We start from the raw sequence: 19139 nt of genomic DNA, 5'->3' as shown, positions 1-19139 counted from the left end.
TGGGTGCCCTTAAAAAGATAATTTATGCAGTGGATCATTATATTACTTCATTATTCTCAAATTAGCAAGAGCTAGAACAGAGAGGGGGAACATTATACAAGGTATAAAGGTAGAAGATTAAGTTTAAAATGGATTAGGTATTTGATTTATTTAGTGCCTAAAAAAATTTCTAATTCTGCAAAAACAATAGGAAGAAAATAACCATTACTTGGGAACATGTAAATTTATTTAAAAGTAATATGAAAATAAAATGCAAATGAAAGTTTCATAACCAGGTTTTTTTTCTTAAATACTTTAGAGGCTCAAATTTTCCTAATTATTTTAAGCTTTAAAATATTTTATGGATATATATCCTGCCATGTTTGCTATAATATTCCCAACAAATTCATCTGGAGATGATGTTTTTCTTTAGTTAACTTCATTTTCTCTGGACCTTTGGCATGTTTTGGTAGTTAAGACAGGAGGGTGGGTTCTTTTGAAATGTATGTTTTTCTCATCTTGTTATTTGTAAAGTGGGCCCCCATCTCAGCCCAAGCTTCCTTCATCTCTGTTTCATAGTTTACAGAGAAAGGAGACACTGTGGAGCTCAGGCTTCCCCTGGGAATACATTGGGCTTAATGAGCTTGATAGTCTGGTGGGCTCAATAAATCAAATAAAGCAAAACATTTCTCATTTTTGAATAAAAGCATTTATCACACAGTGTTTGTTCATTCATGGTCACAAGATTGATTGGTTCCCAGCCTCATAGTGTATATTGAAGCATTTTTGATTTTGTTTTTCCAGTGGGCAAGTTACGGAAGCAGTGGCTAAAGGAAAGTATCTCTGATGTCGGCTTTGGGATGCTGAAGTCTGTCAAGGAGTATGTGGACCCCAATAACATCTTTGGAAACAAAAACCTTTTATAAATCAATTACTGTTGTTATGAAAAATGTCACTTTTTTTTTTTTTAAGTCTTCAACTATGGTTATACCAGTAATCAAATATATCATGGACTGTATTTCAGCAAAATTTGTTTGTTGGTTTAAAATAAGTTGTTTCATTCTGTATTTGTTTTATTTCTACATCCATGGATTGACAGATGGTATTCCTAAATCTCTCTCATTGTAGGTGTATCAGTTTACCGCCAACTGGTTGTCATTTCAAATTTTAGTCAGGCAACACAAGGCTGCTAGTTGTTATTTCAGAGGAAGATGCTGCCAGCTGTTCTATATTGATGCTTCCCCTTGGTAACGAAGGTGGATTTTGGTGTCATCCACTGCTTATCTAGCCTCTTTTTAAAAGGACGTTTCTGGGAAGCAGGTATCTGGGGAAGGATTCCGCTGAGGAGTGATTACACATGTATGTTTTTTAAGAGTGCATTCTAGTGTGAGTTAGGCCATTGAGGAGAATACTCATGAAAGAATATAGGCAACCGTTAACTTAGGATACCTTCGATTCTGTGAGGTGCTTGGCCTACATTTTTCTTTGAAATTAGTATATAGTTATAGAACCTTAAATCAGTCTAAAAATTATTGTTAGGGGACATGTTTTTGTTCTCCATGTTTCTGTTTCTACTGAGGTATAAGTTGTATGTGTATAACTGAGATAACCTCTTGTAATATCCTAGTTCCTTCATCATATGTTTTATGAGAAAAGCTGATTTATCACTCATTGTATGTGAAGAACAGGTTTACCTTGAAATGAATGCCTTTATTCAGCTTAAGAGTCCTAATGTTTCTGATTTCACATTCTTGTTGCTGAGATGCAGAAGCAGCTGCAACAGGAGCAGAAGAAGGAAGACTCCTTACATTTAATGTCTCCAGTTCAAAGAATTGTTTGGCTAATGAAACACAGTTATCATTTAACTATTGAATTTGAAAACCTCAAGTTTCAGTGACAAATTTTTTTTAATTAACCCAAACATGATAAATTTTCAAATAAAAGTAAAGTTTCCATTTCGTTTTTAATACTGATTTAACACCTTGTTTGAATTACTGGTTTAACCTAAATTTTGAAAAAATGGATTAATACACATACCATAATCAAAAGTTTGAAATATTCCTATTTCTTAAATAATAGGGAAAACATGAATCACATTGAGCGAACATTTTTACATTCAAACCTGGATATTAAGATAAGTGAAATAATTACTTTGAATCACTGTCTGTCAAGGTTCATGATTCACATTTTGGGATGGATTCTTTTCTTAATGCAATACCTAACTTTTGATAATTTTTTAAAAATTAATATTTGATCAGATAATGTAAATCAAAATACAGACAATCCTTTAAAAGGACACACTGTCTGTCTATGTAGCAACAGCTCCAAAGTATTTTTGGGCAGTTTGATACCTTTTATATCTGAAGAATACTTAACCAGAAAAATGAAAATTTAAATTGACAAAATGGTATTTTTAAGACTTCAAAATGATCAACAATTTTTAATAAAATTGGCCTCAAAATAATAAACTTAAAATCTGTAAGCAAATCAAAATTAAATATTAGTTTAACAACAAAAACTAAATATTTGTTAGAAGCTGCCTCTCTTCATTGGTAATTTATTTTTAATTTTAAAATTTCAGCAGATCTTAGCTTTAAAAGCCCTTAATATTTGAAATAGTTGGATGCTTGATGAGGAAATTATACTTGCCTCTAGAATTATAAAAATCTCAGCTTTATAAAATGCATCTATCTATTAATGAAGGTAATTTCTCTAACTGATGATCAAAATGTAAAATTTAATACAGTACTAGTATCTCACTGGAGTGTATACATGTTTCTGAGTAATTTTTTTAATAAAATTTACAGATTCATAAGAAGATCCATTCCTTTGCACATGATTGTTATAACATTCTTTCCCAGGGAGTTCAGATTTCAACCACCTCAGAAATCTGTATTTGGTATTAGGAAACTATAAATGTCACAACTGAAAATTGTTGTGTTCACTGTTCTACATGAACCTTACGGAAATTAGTGATTTATGTCTTTGTTTTTCTTCTTCCATGTATGCAGGACTCCCAACCTTGATTTTATAGGGATGACTACATTCTGTTGTTGGAATCATTTCTACAGGGATTATTTTGAAACACATGAACACTCATCAGTGCTGTGCTGTTTCACTCTGATTTAGTAAATCAGAAAGCCTCTTTCCCACTTTCTCTCACACTTGCTTCTGAGAGGTACCTTTGACATGTACTTAGTTTCTGTGGAGAGCTGAGTTCTTGATTATGCACAGAAGCACTTAAACCTTGCCTCATATTTCTGAAATATCTGGAAATGGCTTCATAAAAGTTAAAGCCTGGAGTACATTGTTTATGTGAGGCTTTTAAACTCACTTTGAATAAGTTTGTTTAAAATTTTAAAAGCTCATAACCTATTTGGTTTTTAGTACAGCATAAACATTGACTTGTCTTTCTGAAGTTAGTCATATTTCTAGTATTTGTTAATGTCACATTTGGGTTGAGGTTTTAGTGGGACTAGGAACTTGCTGCTAGTGAGAAGTGGCATTGAATACTAAAGACTCAATATGAACAGGCTTTATTGACCCTTAGAGAAACTGTTGCCTTAATGTTTGGTGCAAAATACAGTGCATAAGCAAATTTCATCTTATACTGAGTAACTTGAGCTTTTTTTAGTTTAGTAAGAATTGTAGAAGCCACGTGTTTATTGTGCCCAGCATTTTACCACAAAGAAAGAGGATTGAATTCTTTTCTCTTCAGAAGGATTGGAAGTTTACGTCCTAAATGCTTACATATTACAGTACTGTTATTTAAAGAGTTATTTATGAAGCTGGAAGCCTTCTAGTACACATAGTTGTGTTGACATATTTTGGAAAACAAAAGCGCAATAAAGGATGAGCTTCCATCAGTGTGTATCCTGTGTCAGATACAGATGGTTGCAAGGAAACCTGTTTTTCAGGATATTCTCTTAGTAACTGCTAAGTCCTAGCTTACATTTTTGAAAATGCCTTTCTGCATGCTGGCTCCAGAGATTTTTCTTTGTCATTTTCTTTTATAGCTACAACTTCTTAACCATAGCTGATCAAAGAAGCCCTGTAGTTCCAAGCTGAAGTGTATAAACTTAGCTGTTCACATGGGGCTGGGTTTGGTTGAGCATCTATTTATATAAACGTAGAATACAAATGGTTATTTATTATGGATTGATTCACAAACTGCATGGGCTGGCACTTGAAGCAGCCAAAATGGAATGCTGTGGAAAGTGTCTCTACGTTTTAAGAACACTGAGACAGGCATCAAGGACAGCTTTAATAGCTTTTTGTTTACCAGTTAATCTTTGGCAACTTTGATTTTAATTAGGGTTTAGCTCATGGTGGGAGAAAAGCTGAAAATAAAAAGTGCTTGTTTTGGACTGAAGAATCCAGAATCACCTTTGGCTTTATGAGTTAGGAAAGCGTGGCTTTGCTCAAGGCTCCACATGAACCATGTGTCAATATATTCATTGAATTCTTAATTTCAGTGTCCTGAAAAGGAAATAATGTATACATTGATGCTGAAATGCAGAAAATGTAAGAGTTTTTTAAAATATTGAATCGAGTGTCTGCTAAGAAAGATATAAGTTGCTCAGCTTTCTGCTTCCTAAACCATGCTATTTGTCTTTAGTGTGGAATTTGTAAAAACTACTTGTAACATCAACAGGTTATAGAAACGTATATTATTAATAAAATGCACCCAGGTCTAAGAGATTTTGTTTTCTTCAAAGGGAGTGGGAAGCTCTTTGTTCTGTTTGCATATGGGTTTTTCTTTTATTTTTTCATCTTCATATTTCTGCCGATTTGAAAGCAAAATTTTATAATTTTATTAATGAAGCATAATCAAGTCCCTTTAAAATATGGCTAGCTAGATTTTATCACTCTAATTATTTTTTAAATCAATGTTATATTCCTAGGAGGTGTTTAGTCTCCTCTGAGCCTGAAGCATTTCACTTTGAACCTAGGAAGATCCTCAGAGAATGAGCACTGCGCTCTTAACCACAGCAATTCCTTAAGAAACGTAAGGACCACTGATATATTGAACACTCAAGCCAAAGAACCATCACAGAATAAAGTAACTTTAGTTCTGTGAACATGAAAAGATTTCTTTTTTGGTTCCCGAAGGAAACTTTTATACTTTTTTTTTTCCCCACAAGGAAGAAAAATAATACATCACGTATCATTAAGAACATTTTTCAGAGACTCAACTTCCAAATCTAAGAGGGAGAGAGAAGGAAAAAAAAAATTAGTGTGGATTTCTAAGCAACACGTATACCTGTTTTCAGGCATCTTATTGTTAGCAGTGTTTTTCATGAACAACATGAGCACCCTGTGAAACCGTTGTTTAACCCTTAAGGTAATCATGTTCACATTATCCATAAAGGACATGAAATGCTTGTACTGGTATACAGTTTCTATAAATAATTATTTTTTTGGGCCTCGTAAAGAATATCCCCAAAAGTTCACAGTGCCTTGTTGGGATTTTTTTTTTTTTTCCGTGAAATAGCCATTGTTTAAAATGAGAGGGAGAGGATAAATAAGTCTTTAAAGACTGGGATTGTTTAGTAGTTCAGGGCTTGTCCTCTTCAAGAATATGTCAGGAATTAAGCAGTTCTATTCAGAAACATGGAAAATCCTTTCTACAGTGTGGGTTTGGATCACCTATTCTAGTCTGTTTCACTAATGATATTGTGGACCTGTACTGCATATATGCGTTCAGTCGGTAGAATTTATATGTACTTTCATTTTTAGATTTTCATTCCTACTGTCCCAACTTAGTAGCCCTAAGATGTGGCTTCGTGGATGTGGCCTATTCACTCAGTCCCTGAGACACCCACTACATGCTTTTGGATATTAGCTCACACAGCTCCCTGAGGAGCACAGGGCCTGTGGGGGGTGGGGGGGCTCTAGTCCTTATATTGTGTGTCAGTCTTTTTTTCTGTGATGGTGCCTTCAGAATAATGAGTATTTCTGTTCCTGGACAATGATAAGTCTTATGAGAAATATATGTGGATTATATTTCTTAATTTTTGTCCTTTTTTGCTAAGCCTGTGAAATACTTTGGCTCTGATACAACTTGACTTGAATAATATCTTATCCCGAGTCTTCCTCCAAGGCAGTACATATTCCTGCCAGTACTGTAGTAATCTTTTGGGAACTACATGTGGGTAAGCTCTTGTATGTAAGCCATTTTATTGCTGTAACTAATGCATACAATTTACATTTGTAGTTTAAACGTTGCTGTGTTAGTGGGAAGGGAAATTCCTGAGAGATTTCAGCACAGCTTTGTGAGTTCAGACTGAGCCATACTGTTCTCTACAAGGGCTCAAAACATAGTCTATGTGCGTGCTTTCGGTGTGTGTTTGGATTAGCCTTTGATTGCTTTTCTGATACTGTACTGTTCTATAAGCAAATGCCCATGTGTGATTTTTAAGATGTGCTGGGAAGAAATAAAACAATATCAAAACCATTGTTATGGAGATTGTTGCTTATTTCATATTGATTTCATTTAACCTTTGTTGGCAGCATCATGCTGTACTGACAGAATGGATAAAATATAGTCTCTACCCATGAGTAACCTATTAGTGAAGGATGTGTGCACAGATACTGATTTTGTCCCTGCCCGTGACTCCTGTACTAGAGGGAAGGTTGCAGTTTTCTGGGCTCTGAAATGACTGAGGATCAAGCCTGTTGAGCTTAATCTTACTTGGGACATTTCACATAATCACTTACCTCACTAAGACTTCAGCTCTTAATTAAAGAAGTTTTCTTCCTTGGTTCATATAAGCTTAGACTGAATGAACCTTAGAAATCCTCTCATCTTACCTTTTCCTAAACATAATTGTCTAATTTCCCATATACCCCAGGCCACAGATAATGAGTTTTCCTGAACATTTGCTGTGACCAAATGGGAATTTATTGCCTTTCCAGGAAGCCTTTTCCAACTTGAAATCCTCAGATATTAAGAGGTTTTTGCTTATTAGACTGAAACCCATCTTCCTCTTCTATTCATTGGTGTAACCTTTGTCTCTTAGTCATAAAGAATTGTCCAGTTGCTCTATTGAAGACAAGCTCTTCCAGTGCTTAAAGGCAAATCCTATCCTCCCACATCTTCTCCGGTTAGCCTTTGTTCCTGTGAGTTCTAGACCCTTCACCATCCCAGTCTCTCTTCACACATATGCTTCTGATTTTTTTTCTTTTAATATTTATTTATTTTCGAGGTGGGGGAGAGGCAAAGAGAGAGGGTGAAAGAGTCCCAAGCAGACTCTGAGCAGCCTGACACAGGGCTCAATCTCACAACCCTTAAATCATGACCTGAGCCAAAACCAAGAGTTGGTGCTTAATCGACTGTGCCACCAGGTGCCCCAAAATTTTAATTCACTTTTAAATTTTAATTTAAAAAATGTTTTAAGAGAGAGAGAGAGAGTGCACATGCACTAGAGCAAGCAGGGGAGGGGGCAGAGAGAGTATCTCAGACAGTTCCACACTGATTGGGGCTGGATCCCATGACCCTTGAGATGACCTGAGCTGAAATCAAGAGTTGGATGTTCAGCCAGCTGAGCCACCCAGGCATCCCCTCTTTGGTGTTCTTGAAGTGAGGTGTCTAGGCCTGAATGTGCCATAGTACCAATGATTTCCTTATTGGAGTCACTAATAAATGCATTTTTTAATGGACATTCCACTGTCATCTCATACTGAATTTAAATTTAACAAAGCTTGTCTTTTCTGCATATACTGTTTTGGCCACATCTCCCTGGAGTCTGATTTTTTAAAGTCCCATTACCTGTATTTATCCTTACTAAAATTTGTATCTTGCTGGATTTAATTATAGAGTTTCAAAATTTTAGAATCTTGACTCATCCAGAATATTTTTTTTCCGTTCAGTTTTGGGTCCTAATAGAAGTGAGACATGTATATGTCTGGACTCTCTTGCAAGTAATGGCAGAGAGCTCTAGTACACAACGGTCTGTCCAATAACACATCCATGAAAGAGCATTCAGGGCTCAGGCAGCTATTCTTCCACTTGACATGCTGTTGTCCACTTTACATTTTGTCCACAAATAGGCATTTTTTCCCCCTGTGAGTAAATTATTTCAGACAAACATTAAACATGCAATAAATTTACTTAACGTTGTAAGCTGCCATACTGAGATCCTTTGACGAAGCTTGCTGCTCGTTTCCTGTGCCACCCCATCAGAAAGGCAAGTGAGGTCCTTGTGTCATCCCATATACTTTTGCCTGTGTTTGGCCTCAGGGGCATGTCTCATTTTCAGTATACTCAAACCCATTCTCTGATGTGATGTTGATTTGGTCTAGTATTGGCTCATGGACAACCTCTCACATCCATTCTTACATAGCTCTGTCACATCTTTCATACCTCATTGTATCCACATTACACCTGAGAAGATAGCCCTTAAAAATTAAAATTTTAGGGATGCCTAGGTGGCGCGGCAGTTGAGTGTCTGCCTTCAGCCCAGGGCGTGATCCCAGGGTGCTGGGATTGAGTCCCACATGGGGCTCCCTGCAAGGAGCCTGCTTCTCCCTCTGCCTGTGTCTCTCTCTGCTTCTCTCTCTCTCTCATAAATAAAATCTATATATATATATATAAAAAAAAAAGCGGTGGCTAAGAGCACAGCTTTGAGCTGGACCACTGAGTTTTTGGTCCCTGCTTTGCCACTTAATGAAAAAAATTAAAATTTTGTCACTAAAAAGCTGTAAAATAAGAGAGGATGGAGTTCCAAAGTCTAAGAACATGATGGAAAGAGTTCTATTCTGGAATTTCGTTTATGCTCCATTTTTCTCTACCAACTACAAGTCACTCTCTATTTGGACCTAATTTCTTTCATAAAATGAAAATCTCTAAGGTCCCTTCTGACTTGGTCTCAGTGATTCTGATTAAGTCTAGATATTTTTGCTGAATGCTACCCTAGAAATGATTATTGCATTAATAATTTACTTTTTAATTCATCGTTTATTAGCCACTGTGCTGAGATTTAACCCTAGACCAGAGGTAATGATTATTACAACAATCCTGAGAAATGAGTGATATCCTCACTCTTTTTTTTTTTTTTTTTACTGGTAAAATAACTGAAGTTTAGTGAAGTCAAGTAACATCAACTTAGTAGCTGGCAAGTGGTGGTGTTGGGATATGACTAAATCCAGTGCCTCTGCTGGCAGCTTCACTGCTCCAGGCTGTTTGTACTGGGTATCTATGATATATACAAAATTTCTGCTTTTAAAGCAGATTATTAGTCATTGCCCTCTACTAAAGGGCACAAGTAAGGAAATGAAATCTTTTCAAGCTACAAAATGGAAGCCACTGTCTTCTTGACTTTACACCATAGAAAATACAGGATGCCTTTTGTCTCAAATGCTGTCTTGCTCTGTAAATGTTTAATCCAGAAGGTCTTATATTGGTGTCTACAGGTTTAATATGAAACTTACAAAGGAACTTAATTTGCATTTTTATAACTTTAATACTGTATTCCTTTGAGCTGCACTTAAAAATGTAAGAATACCTGTTTCTGTAAGTTATATATCTTTCCATAGACTGGAAACTATTAAGATTAAGGAAATGTTCTATTGTAATTAGAGCCCATTTATGGGAAGTCACACAGTTCCTTAAAACTGCTGATTTAAGAATTAAAGTTGCTGCTGAAGGATTTGAGCTACACTGCAAAAGTTGTATATATCTTATAGCTAGAATGAAAGTTTAAGTTTAGGGGATCCCTGGGTGGCGCAGCGGTTTGGCGCCTGCCTTTGGCCCAGGGCGCGATCCTGGAGACCTGGGATAGAGTCCCACGTCGGGCTCCCGGTGCATGGAGCCTGCTTCTCTCTCTGCCTGCGTCTCTGCCTCTCTCTCTCTCCTCTCTGTGCATTCTCATGAATAAATAAATAAAATCTTAAAAAAAAAAAAAAGAAAGTTTAAGTTTAGAATCTGATGGTTACAGTTATGGTACTTCTGTGGTTGGACAACCAAGAATCCAGAGTTACCGGGTCTTCACGAAGTGTTCTGTTTAAGTAATACTGTGGGTACAGCCCAATAAGTGAATACAAAAAAGCCCAAGTGTCACTCTAGTCCCAGTGGTAAGGCAACAAAGAATAAGAGGCAGTTAGTGAATGGTAGATAATGAGCTGCAATTCCCACCATTGTGAGGAATTTACTTAGTGTGTCAGAATACTGTCAAGAAACTAGTCTCCCAGGTGTTTCTAGATCACTTATAGTCACTAAGAAAAAGACTAAAGAACCTAAGACAAAAACATATTCAGAAATGCTGGTGTTGAAAGGTTTCACTTTGGTGATACTATCCTTTTAAAATTATGTAGTTTAGATACCTGGACAGATTTCCAGCACTGCTAACCCTCTGTGTGCCAGTGTGGAAATAAGCCCAAGCAAAGATTATAGGACAGGAGGGTCAGAAAGTTATTCCCTTAAACCTTCTGCATCAAGCCATTTACCTACCCTTTCTTATCTCACATTTTCTAGTATTTTATTTATTTGGGCATCACAAATTGCTATAATCTGTAGGCGAGCTTATCACTGGCAGGTCTATATGGATTCCATCTGAGATGTTCTTCTGAGGTTTGAGAGGCCATCCCTATGTATTCCTATATCACCCTGCAGGAAGAGAATGTGATCATCTCCTATGATTTCACTGCCCGGTGACCCTCCACCTCCTATCACCACAGTTCTCCCAGTTTCCAGTTTTCTGCTTCTTATGAAAGGGTCAGAGGTAGTCACTCTATATCTGACCTCACAGATGGGGTTAGTGTGAACATTTGTGCCACAGCTGAGGCCAAATTCAAAGAAGGGCTGTGAGGAGGAATGGGAATCCTTTGGCAGGCAGTCCTGTCACTGATCAAAGGAGTCTGCTGGTTGTCCTGCATGGGAAGATCACATTCTTATTCATGTCTGGGAAAATGGAAATAACTACTTGTGTACAAACACAAGGCTTATATTCTGAAAACGTGGAGATGGGGGGGGTTGACTAGGATTATAAGATACTAGATTTAATATTTGATCCCTTTAAAATGTAACATGGGACATAATGAAGAAAAAGGAGTAAAAGCTTTAGAAATACATGTAAATTTTTTTTTTTTTTTTGGTCAAAAAAAGTGCTTTTAGCATGGAATACATAATGTAGGAGCACAAAACAAAGCTTTTCATCAGAGCTTTAGGGATGAAAGCTTTCAGTCAAATGTAAAAATACAGAGTTAAAGTCATTGTTAGTGTCATAGTATCGATAAGCAGAGCTAAGTACTTCTGAAGGTGAGTTTGAGAGAAATATATCCTAAAAATAAAGGGCAGTAAGAGTCTGAAGAGTCTGAAGAGTTAAGAATATTCTCACGCTTCTCAGTCTTCTCCAATATTCAGAAGACTGGACAGCTTTGTAGGTGTGGTTCAAGAGTCTGTGTTGTTGCCAGGCAGCAGTCTGTCAATCTGAGGGGATGCCTCCCCAGAGAGCGTGGGTAAGGAAGGGGACAAATGCCGTGATTGACCTTTATTCCTTTACTCAGTGGTAGGAGCAGTCAGGATTTCCTGATTCATTACTAACCAGGAAATCCCAGCTGCCCAGCGGCAAGGGGTTAAAAACTATTCTGAAAAGCTTTTTATGTTCTGGAAAGCTGAATTACACATACATGCAAACCACAAACACATAGCACCTGGATAAATAAAATGTGGCTGCATAAAGGCCAGGCTATTTGCAAAAGGGAATCTGGAAAACATTTGCTTTTGGGTGGGTACACTTTATGTTTTGTTTTGTTTTTAAGAAAAAAAAAAATAGAGGAAATGTGCAAAAACATCAGAAATTTTAACATGGCTGTTGAAATGAGATTTCAGTTCATTTATTGTCCAAATCTTAAGGAGCTATGGAGATCGAGAGGGGCCATAGAGCTACTGCACAAGGCAGCAGCAACACTTTTAGTACAAAAGTTGCTAAATGAAGACCATTTCCCACAGATAGAATTTGTGCTGTCAGATACACTGAAGAGGTCATTAAGCATCAACAGTCCTCCAAACATGGGATCAAACAACTATGGTAAGTGGTATCAGCATACATAATTAAGATTTAAAATGCTTATGAACTGAAAACCATTGGACTTCATTGTAAGCCAAATTTTTCTGATAGATCTATTAGAATTTGAACACCCAGAAGGTCATGCTACAGAGGATTTGTGCTGCGCATACCTGGTCTAGGTACCTACATGTCCAAGTGATTTCTTTTTGAAGGAAAAAACCATCATCTCATTATGTCAGGCGTTCACTATCAGTTGAAAGCTATCAGACTGAACCATGAGAAACTGTTAGTTTTGTAGGTCAATAACTTTCAAGATCAGCAATTTCATATCATTCAACCTAATACTTTTTTTTTTTCTGAGCCAGGTTAAATTGGAGTTGACAGTTACATTTATGGGTAGAGAAGGAGTAAGTGAACAAACAGTAAAGCTCATATATGGTTCAGAAAAAAAAATGCCTAAGCAGAATGAGTGGAGTTCTCCTTGGGAATGTTGGGAGTGTGAAACTAGCATTATGAACCTACCAGATAAGGTTTCACCTCCTTTAATATGTTATAGAGGCAGGAAAGAAGTTTGGTGGGGTCATGGCAATAGTGTAGATTTTTCCTTACCAAAGAGGCTACAACACAGAAAAACTCCAACAGTAACCTAAGTAGGTAGGAATTTAGAACTAAGTTTTCAGGGTACTTCTGCTATTAGTCACTATTTAGAGATAAATGAGAGCAGTTATGAAAAACGTAACAAAGTATCTTGTTCATATGTACACATTATTAACAAGTGGAACAAAAGAAAACTTGTTTCTTCAGCAATTGTTTATTGTCTCTATACTATAGTACCATAATACTAAGGGCACAAGATATCCCTCTAAATTTGTACATTAAAAAAAAAAAAACAACAGAAAAAGAAACCCAAACATTTATCACCTAAGGAATTTTGGTTACAGAAAGTGTTACATCTATATTGAAAAACCCTGCCAAAACATCTTAAACTCTATGCAAAATGTGTGTATATTCAAATTAAAGAGTAAATTGTGAGAAAGGAACACACAATCCCTAAAACTTAACAGTAAAAGCCTAGAAATCCTACATGTTAACTACACTATCAAACTGGGTTTGATAGTGCCATGCCCCTGGAAATTATAATCCATGTGCAGGGGACTCTAAATACAACCAGACATATATGATAACAAAGGAGAAGAAAAAGGCACTACAAGTTCTAACAAATGCAGAGTCCCAATCAGTTTTGATTTTTCATATATTATTCTAGGTGTCAAAAGTTACAATAAGATTATTTAATCTAATTAATATGACTTTTCAAATATACAGTTTAACATGTGACAAATGTAAAGATGCTAAATATAAATATCTATAGCTAAATATAGATAAAACCACAAAATATATATAAAGGTATTATGATAAAAGATATTCTATCAGACATAACTATATATTCCATCCTATAATCTCATAAATCAAAGCCTTTAACTGTCTGGACTCGTATGTGACTGTATTCTTTCCAGTGTGCATTCTTTCTTCTTCCAGGGGTTGTTCAATAACAGCAGGAATGTTTCTGCCATAAAGTTCACATTGTTCTAGAAACTGGACACATTCTTGAATAACACTGTCACGGAGCATGATCGTATGTTTTGACATGTTTTCTAATAAGGACAGGAAGCATCTTTTGGCATAATACCAGGTGTCAGTTCCCAGTTTCTTATGATAAGGTTCCAGGCTTTTGATAACCCGAGAAATACCAAAGTCATAATTTCCTTTGGCACAATAGAGTGTCCCTATCACCAAATTCACAATGCAGAGATGGTAGATTTTCTTATCGGGGTCATCGTAGGACAGCTGCTCTTCCTCCTCAATCTTTCTCATCAACTCCTCAGCTTCTTCATTCTGACTTGTCATAATGTACGAAACACACAGGTTAGCCAGCACGATAGCACTGACGTTCAAGATGTTGTCATAATGCTTCTTGACTATGGGCTCATAGAAACCGATGGCTTCTTTGTATTTGTTTTCCTGCATGAACAGGACGTGAGCCACGTTCAGCTTCCACACATCGTGGTCATTACAGAATTCCACAGATTTGCGGAAGATCTTTTCCACCATTGGATAATTCTCAAGGTTCCAGTAGATCTTTGCCTGGGCCATCAACACGGGGATGTACTTCTCCAGGGTGTCATCATACTCATTCACTGCCTTCTTGACAGCTTCATCGTCTCTATTGTGTCTTGCTTCCTGTACTTGGATGGTGAGTCTCCGGAGCTGTTCGGTCAGCATCCCTGCCAGCCCATCAAGCTTAACGAAAGCCTCTTCCGGAGCCGTCTGGCAGGTGATCATGGCATCCAAGAAGTCATAGAGATAGGGGGTGAGAAGCCTGTAGGTCAAATGGGCATTCTCTGCCAGGACATCGGCCGCCAGGTCAAAATACTCATACTTACAGTAGAGCAGCAGCAGGTTGCCAAAGGTCTCTGGGGGGAAGGGGTTCTGCTGGAGCAGAAACTGTAGCTTTTCAAACCCTTCCGTAGGCCTGGTGTCCATGTTCATCAGCGCCTGGTTGTGCAGGGTCACGGGGTCCAACTCTTCTTCTGACCTCGGTGGCATGTCCGTGAGGGCCTCCTGGGCCGCCTCATAGTTTCTCAGTTGGTACTCTATGGCGGCCTTGAGGTTGAAGGCCTCGACCAGGGCGGTCTGGTGAAGCACTAAGGTGTTGCCAACGCTTCGGACATCAATGCCCTCGGTGGTCATGCCCACACCGAGCTCCGGGTGCTGGCGGATGCCACGCTCGATGATGTCGGCGATGTACTTGAGCGCCGGGGCGTACTGCCGGCGGCTGTAATAGGCCAAGGCCAGGTTGTAGGACAGGTCGGGCCGGTAGCCCGAGGCCTGCAGCGCCGCGAAGAACTTGGAGCACGCGGCTTCGTACTGTCCCTCCTTGTAGAGCAAACAGCCCAGGTTGACCTGGCCGTCGGGCTCGCCGTCGCCCCCGCTGTCGTCCCCGCCTTCCGCGCTCAGCAGCTGCTCCACCAGGCTCTTGGCCCCGGGCAGGTCGCCCTCGCTGTACTTGATGGCGGCCTGCAGGCGGAGGACCCGGCCGCGGTAGGCGGGGTTGTCCAGCAGCAGGAAGGCCACGCGGGTGGCCTCCGGGTAGAGGCAGGCCTTGTACAGGGCCTGGGCCTGGTACAGGCGGTACTGCTCGAGCTCCGGGTGCAGCTGGCCCAGCTGCTCATAGCACTCGGCGGCCAGCGCGAACTCCTGCAGGCGGTAGTAGCAGTAGCCGAGCAGCGACAGGCCGGCGCGGCTCCTCGGGCTCCGCTGCAGCTCGGCGCCCAGCAGCTGCACCGCCTCGGCGTAGCGGGCGTCGCGGAGGAGCCGGTACACGACGGCGGTGAACTCGCCATCGGGGACGTGCGCGCCGCCCAGCCCGGCCATGCCCGCCGCCGCGGCGCTGGGGCGCGCTGGTTGCCACGGCAACCGGCCGCCCGGAAACGAAAGGCGCAAAGGATACTGCAATTTTTTTGGGTTGCTCCCCCCCCGCTCCCGACTCCTAAAGTCGCTTTGCAGGGGTAAGGCCAGACAAGGGTTAGAACGGAGTCACTAACGCGAGGGTCTCATATACGGCCCGTCCCCAAGACTCCGGAGGTGAGCGGCGTTAGCCAAGAAAAAACTCCTCCAGGCCCGTCAGTACCGAAACCCCACTTCCGGTCATGCGCGGGCGCGTCGCGCGGCAGCCGCGGGCGTGGCCGCGTTGCATGCCGGGAGGAGTAGTCTCCGCCGGGCAGCCGCACCGTCGTCAGGAGGTGAGGTAGCGCTTACCTTTTCTTTCGTTAGGGTTTGCACACTTGACAGTTCATCTCCCTTGATCCTCCAAATTTCACTGCCGTGTAAGGACCGTGGAAAAACCGATGACCGAGTCTTTTCCAAGGTGGGGTGGGGATAAAAGTGCGGCCAGAAGTGTCCCTGCACCGTTGCTCTTCTCACTCTCCAAACCTACTTTGTGTGTGAGAGAGAAACAGACAATCAGCCTGCACCTGTCAGGCTTTTAATATTTCTGGATATCACTGAATTGTTTTTTGGACATCACTGATAAAAACTGGATTTTCTTTCAGTTGAAAGAAACTTTCCTACACTTTAATTTTTTCTCCACCTCAGATTCTTAGTTTGAAGATCTCTGGAAATTTGCTCCTGTACCAAAAAGAAAAAAAAAAAAAAAAAAAAGAAAGAAAGAAAAAGCCCTGGATTTTCTTTTGTTCCTTTGTCATGTATTTGGAATAGATGCTCTAGAGTCCATGTTACTACCTCAGGGCTATTTTTGTATAAATACTTTTGAATTTAAAGATTTATTTATTTATTTTTATTTATGATAGACACAGAGAGAAAGAGAGAGACAGAGACACAGGCAGAGGGAGAAGCAGGCTCCATGCAGGGAGCCCGACCTGGGACTCGATCCCGGGACTCCAGGATCGCGCCCTGGGCCAAAGGCAGGCTCCAAACCGCTGAGCCACCCAGGGATCCCCTACTTTTGAATTTAATATTGCCCCTCATGGGACAGTGGAAAAGTAGGGACTTAATTATCTTATAAAATTATAATGAATTACTAGTAAAAAAGATACCCATAGTTTAGACTGATGTGGAGACAGTTTAATTTGTGAGAGCTGAATATAATAATCAGTCAATGGGACGCACGCCTTCGGCCCAGGGCGTGACCCCAGGTCACGGCATCCTGTGGAGCTGGAGCTCCCCGGTGGAGCCTGCTCCTCCCTCTGCCTGTGTCTCTGCTTCTATGTCTCTTATGAATGAATAAATAAAATCTTAGAAAAAACAAACCCAAAAACTGACTTATCCCAGTGAGGCAGCAGCAGCTCGTTTTTTGTTTTGTTTTGTTTTGTTTTGTTTTGTTTTTGTTTTTGTTTTTGTTTTTTTGTTTTTTGTTTTTTTTGTTTTTTGTTTTTAACAGCAGTTCTTAAGATAATAAAATTAGCTGTAATTTATGGGGTCCCTGGGTGGCTCAGCTGGTCAGCTGAGTGTCAGCTTCTGATTTCAGCTCAGATAATGATCTTGGAGTTATGGGATAGAACCCCATGGTGGGCTCCACACCAGGTGTGGAGCCTGCTTGAGAGCCATCGGCTCCCTTGCTCCTTCTATAAAAGAAAAAAAAATTAGCTATAATTTATGAATATCATATGCAGTGCCTCTGCCGGAGCCCTGGCATAAGGGGGTTTTCTTTCATAGCGTTCCACAGTCTTTCAGATTGCCATTCACCTCCCTACAATCCAAGATAAACAGTCCAGGCGGAAGTATGTCTTCGCTAATATAATTAAAAACTTTAGTGTAAACCCCTTATCTGCCTCAGTACTGTTGCAGCCCACAAGAGTTCTCTATAAATACATTTTGGAGCAACGTCAACCATGTTACAGGGCCCTCTGTTATTTACACAAATTATCTCTAAGCTTAATCATCACCCTGCGTTCTGCATATTAGATAAAGAAAAGAAACAGCTGAACTATGATGATATCCAAAAGCTAAGTTATTAGGAAAGAGAGGCTGTTGAATTAACTCAATGTATGTATTACTTAAGGGCCCAATTTTGAGGGAATACTAGTGCATTTTTTTTGGTTGTTATTTTTCCCATTAAAACAACCACCTTGGTTTGGGCAGTAAAATCTGGACTTCCTGGCCTGAGCAGCTGGTAGCAGATGTAAGGAAGTGATTGCTGGGTGGCAGTGTAGTTCCTAGTCACCTGTTAAAGCTAAAAAGAGATTTCGGTAAGGCATCTGGATTCTGTAGTACCAAGCCACTGACTTCATTTACTTATGCATTCTTTTCCCTTGCTGAGAAGTTTGCCAAACTTGTGTTCTAGATGGGACCAGACGAGGAGCCTTTCACTGCTTGAATACTGACAGAAGGAGAGACTGCACCCATTTCAGAGGAAGCGAGGGGGGCTCTGGGCCATTCAGAATTCCCTGAGAAAGCAACAGAGAAAGACCACTATATAACCCTATTCAAAAGCTTCTAACATCCCAATGTCTGGCTGCAGCCTTATCTGGTCTTCAACCAAAAGAGGTACATGGTTTGTGGGATGCTAACTAGTGTGGCTGAATAATCACGAAATAGGGTATCTTCTCCTTTATGACTGCCTGATTGACACCACTTCTTGGAAAGAAATTATTATCCAAAGGGCTCAATATTTTAAAATCCTACTGTACTTTAAATGCGTATGTATTAAGCTGTTACCTTTGGTAATTTGCTGTTAAATCAAGGCAAAATGACAGAACATGGAGATGGGAAATTGCCTTTCATATCTCTTAGTCTGTTTCAGAGTTGTATCATGAAAGCATTCACCTTCAAATGGCTTTTTGGAAATATATGAAAAATGGATTATCTGCTTTGCCCCAAATTTCCCTGATCCCTTCAGGCATCAGTTGGGGTCCCCTCTTTGTGTTGTTACCCGTCTGTGGGTGTGGCAGCTGAGGGGGGCAGGAAGGAGGTTGCTGTGTGTCTTTACCCTTGTTTCATGTGCTTCTGTTCCTGAGGCCTGGCTTAAAAAAAGCAGGACATTCGGTTTAGACAGATGGAGGGCAGGGTCATTTTCAAAATGAAATGAGTGCACAAATCACACTGTGAAATTGGCATGACCATCACTGCTGCTGTGATAGACTGACTTTTATTTAGTCTCTGATAGGCAGTTGGGGAATACATTAGTATTGGGAGGGTGCAGCAGTGAAAGAAGGCCCTTTAATTAATGATAGAAATTCTGGAAAATGATAAATGGGGTGGAATATTATAAACTATCATAAAGGATCATTTTGTTTCCAACAAAATCTTGGAAAGCTGGAACATGTATCAAAAAGTAAGTGTATTGTACGATTCCTAGCAATAAGAAAGCATTTGGTGGTTGCAATAAAATGATTTACTGCCTTATTGAAGGATTTAGGTTTTGAGAAAATGATGTTGGACTCAAGGTGGATTTTGCTGCATAAGCAGAGGCATGTTTAACATATAGAAGAATTTCATTTAGGCAAAATGTGTAGGAGCTAAAAATGTGACATTTTGGTTCTTCATATGCTTGTGCTTCTGCCTGCCAAAATGTGAGATGATCAAATCCCATCGATGTTCTATTTGGCATTCTCTTATAAAGCTAATTGGAAATGA

General features: G+C 39.6%; 2 protein-coding genes and 1 long non-coding RNA gene across 6 annotated transcripts in view; 1 reads left to right on the top strand and 2 right to left on the bottom strand.

Annotated features, from left to right (window-relative positions):
• AGPS (alkylglycerone phosphate synthase) overlaps nt 1-6436 on the top strand; it is a 134284-nt gene extending 127848 nt beyond the window's left edge. For all 4 annotated transcript variants that reach the window (XM_072811258.1, XM_072811256.1, XM_072811257.1 and 1 more), the window contains one exon: nt 784-6436. In XM_072811258.1, coding sequence (XP_072667359.1) covers nt 784-905 — 122 coding nt within the window. In that variant the 3' untranslated portion in view covers nt 906-6436. The remainder of the gene's footprint in view (nt 1-783) is intronic.
• LOC140624413 (uncharacterized) overlaps nt 1-19139 on the bottom strand; it is an 84068-nt gene that overhangs the window by 44165 nt on the left and 20764 nt on the right. Inside the window, exon 4 of the long non-coding RNA XR_012023895.1 lies at nt 15804-15977. This is a non-coding gene — a long non-coding RNA (uncharacterized lncRNA). The remainder of the gene's footprint in view (nt 1-15803; nt 15978-19139) is intronic.
• On the bottom strand, nt 12780-15642 carry LOC140624405 (intraflagellar transport protein 70B). Its single transcript, XM_072811260.1, has one exon. It carries the CDS (start codon nt 15417-15419, stop codon nt 13425-13427), a length of 1995 nt encoding a protein of 664 aa, XP_072667361.1. The 5' UTR covers nt 15420-15642; the 3' UTR covers nt 12780-13424.

This window comes from Canis lupus, chromosome 34, assembly GCF_048164855.1.
Source record: "Canis lupus baileyi chromosome 34, mCanLup2.hap1, whole genome shotgun sequence".
Taxonomy (NCBI): Eukaryota; Metazoa; Chordata; class Mammalia; order Carnivora; family Canidae; genus Canis; species Canis lupus.
Note: the sequence above shows the minus strand (reverse complement) of the source record. Positions and strands in the feature narration are given on the sequence as shown.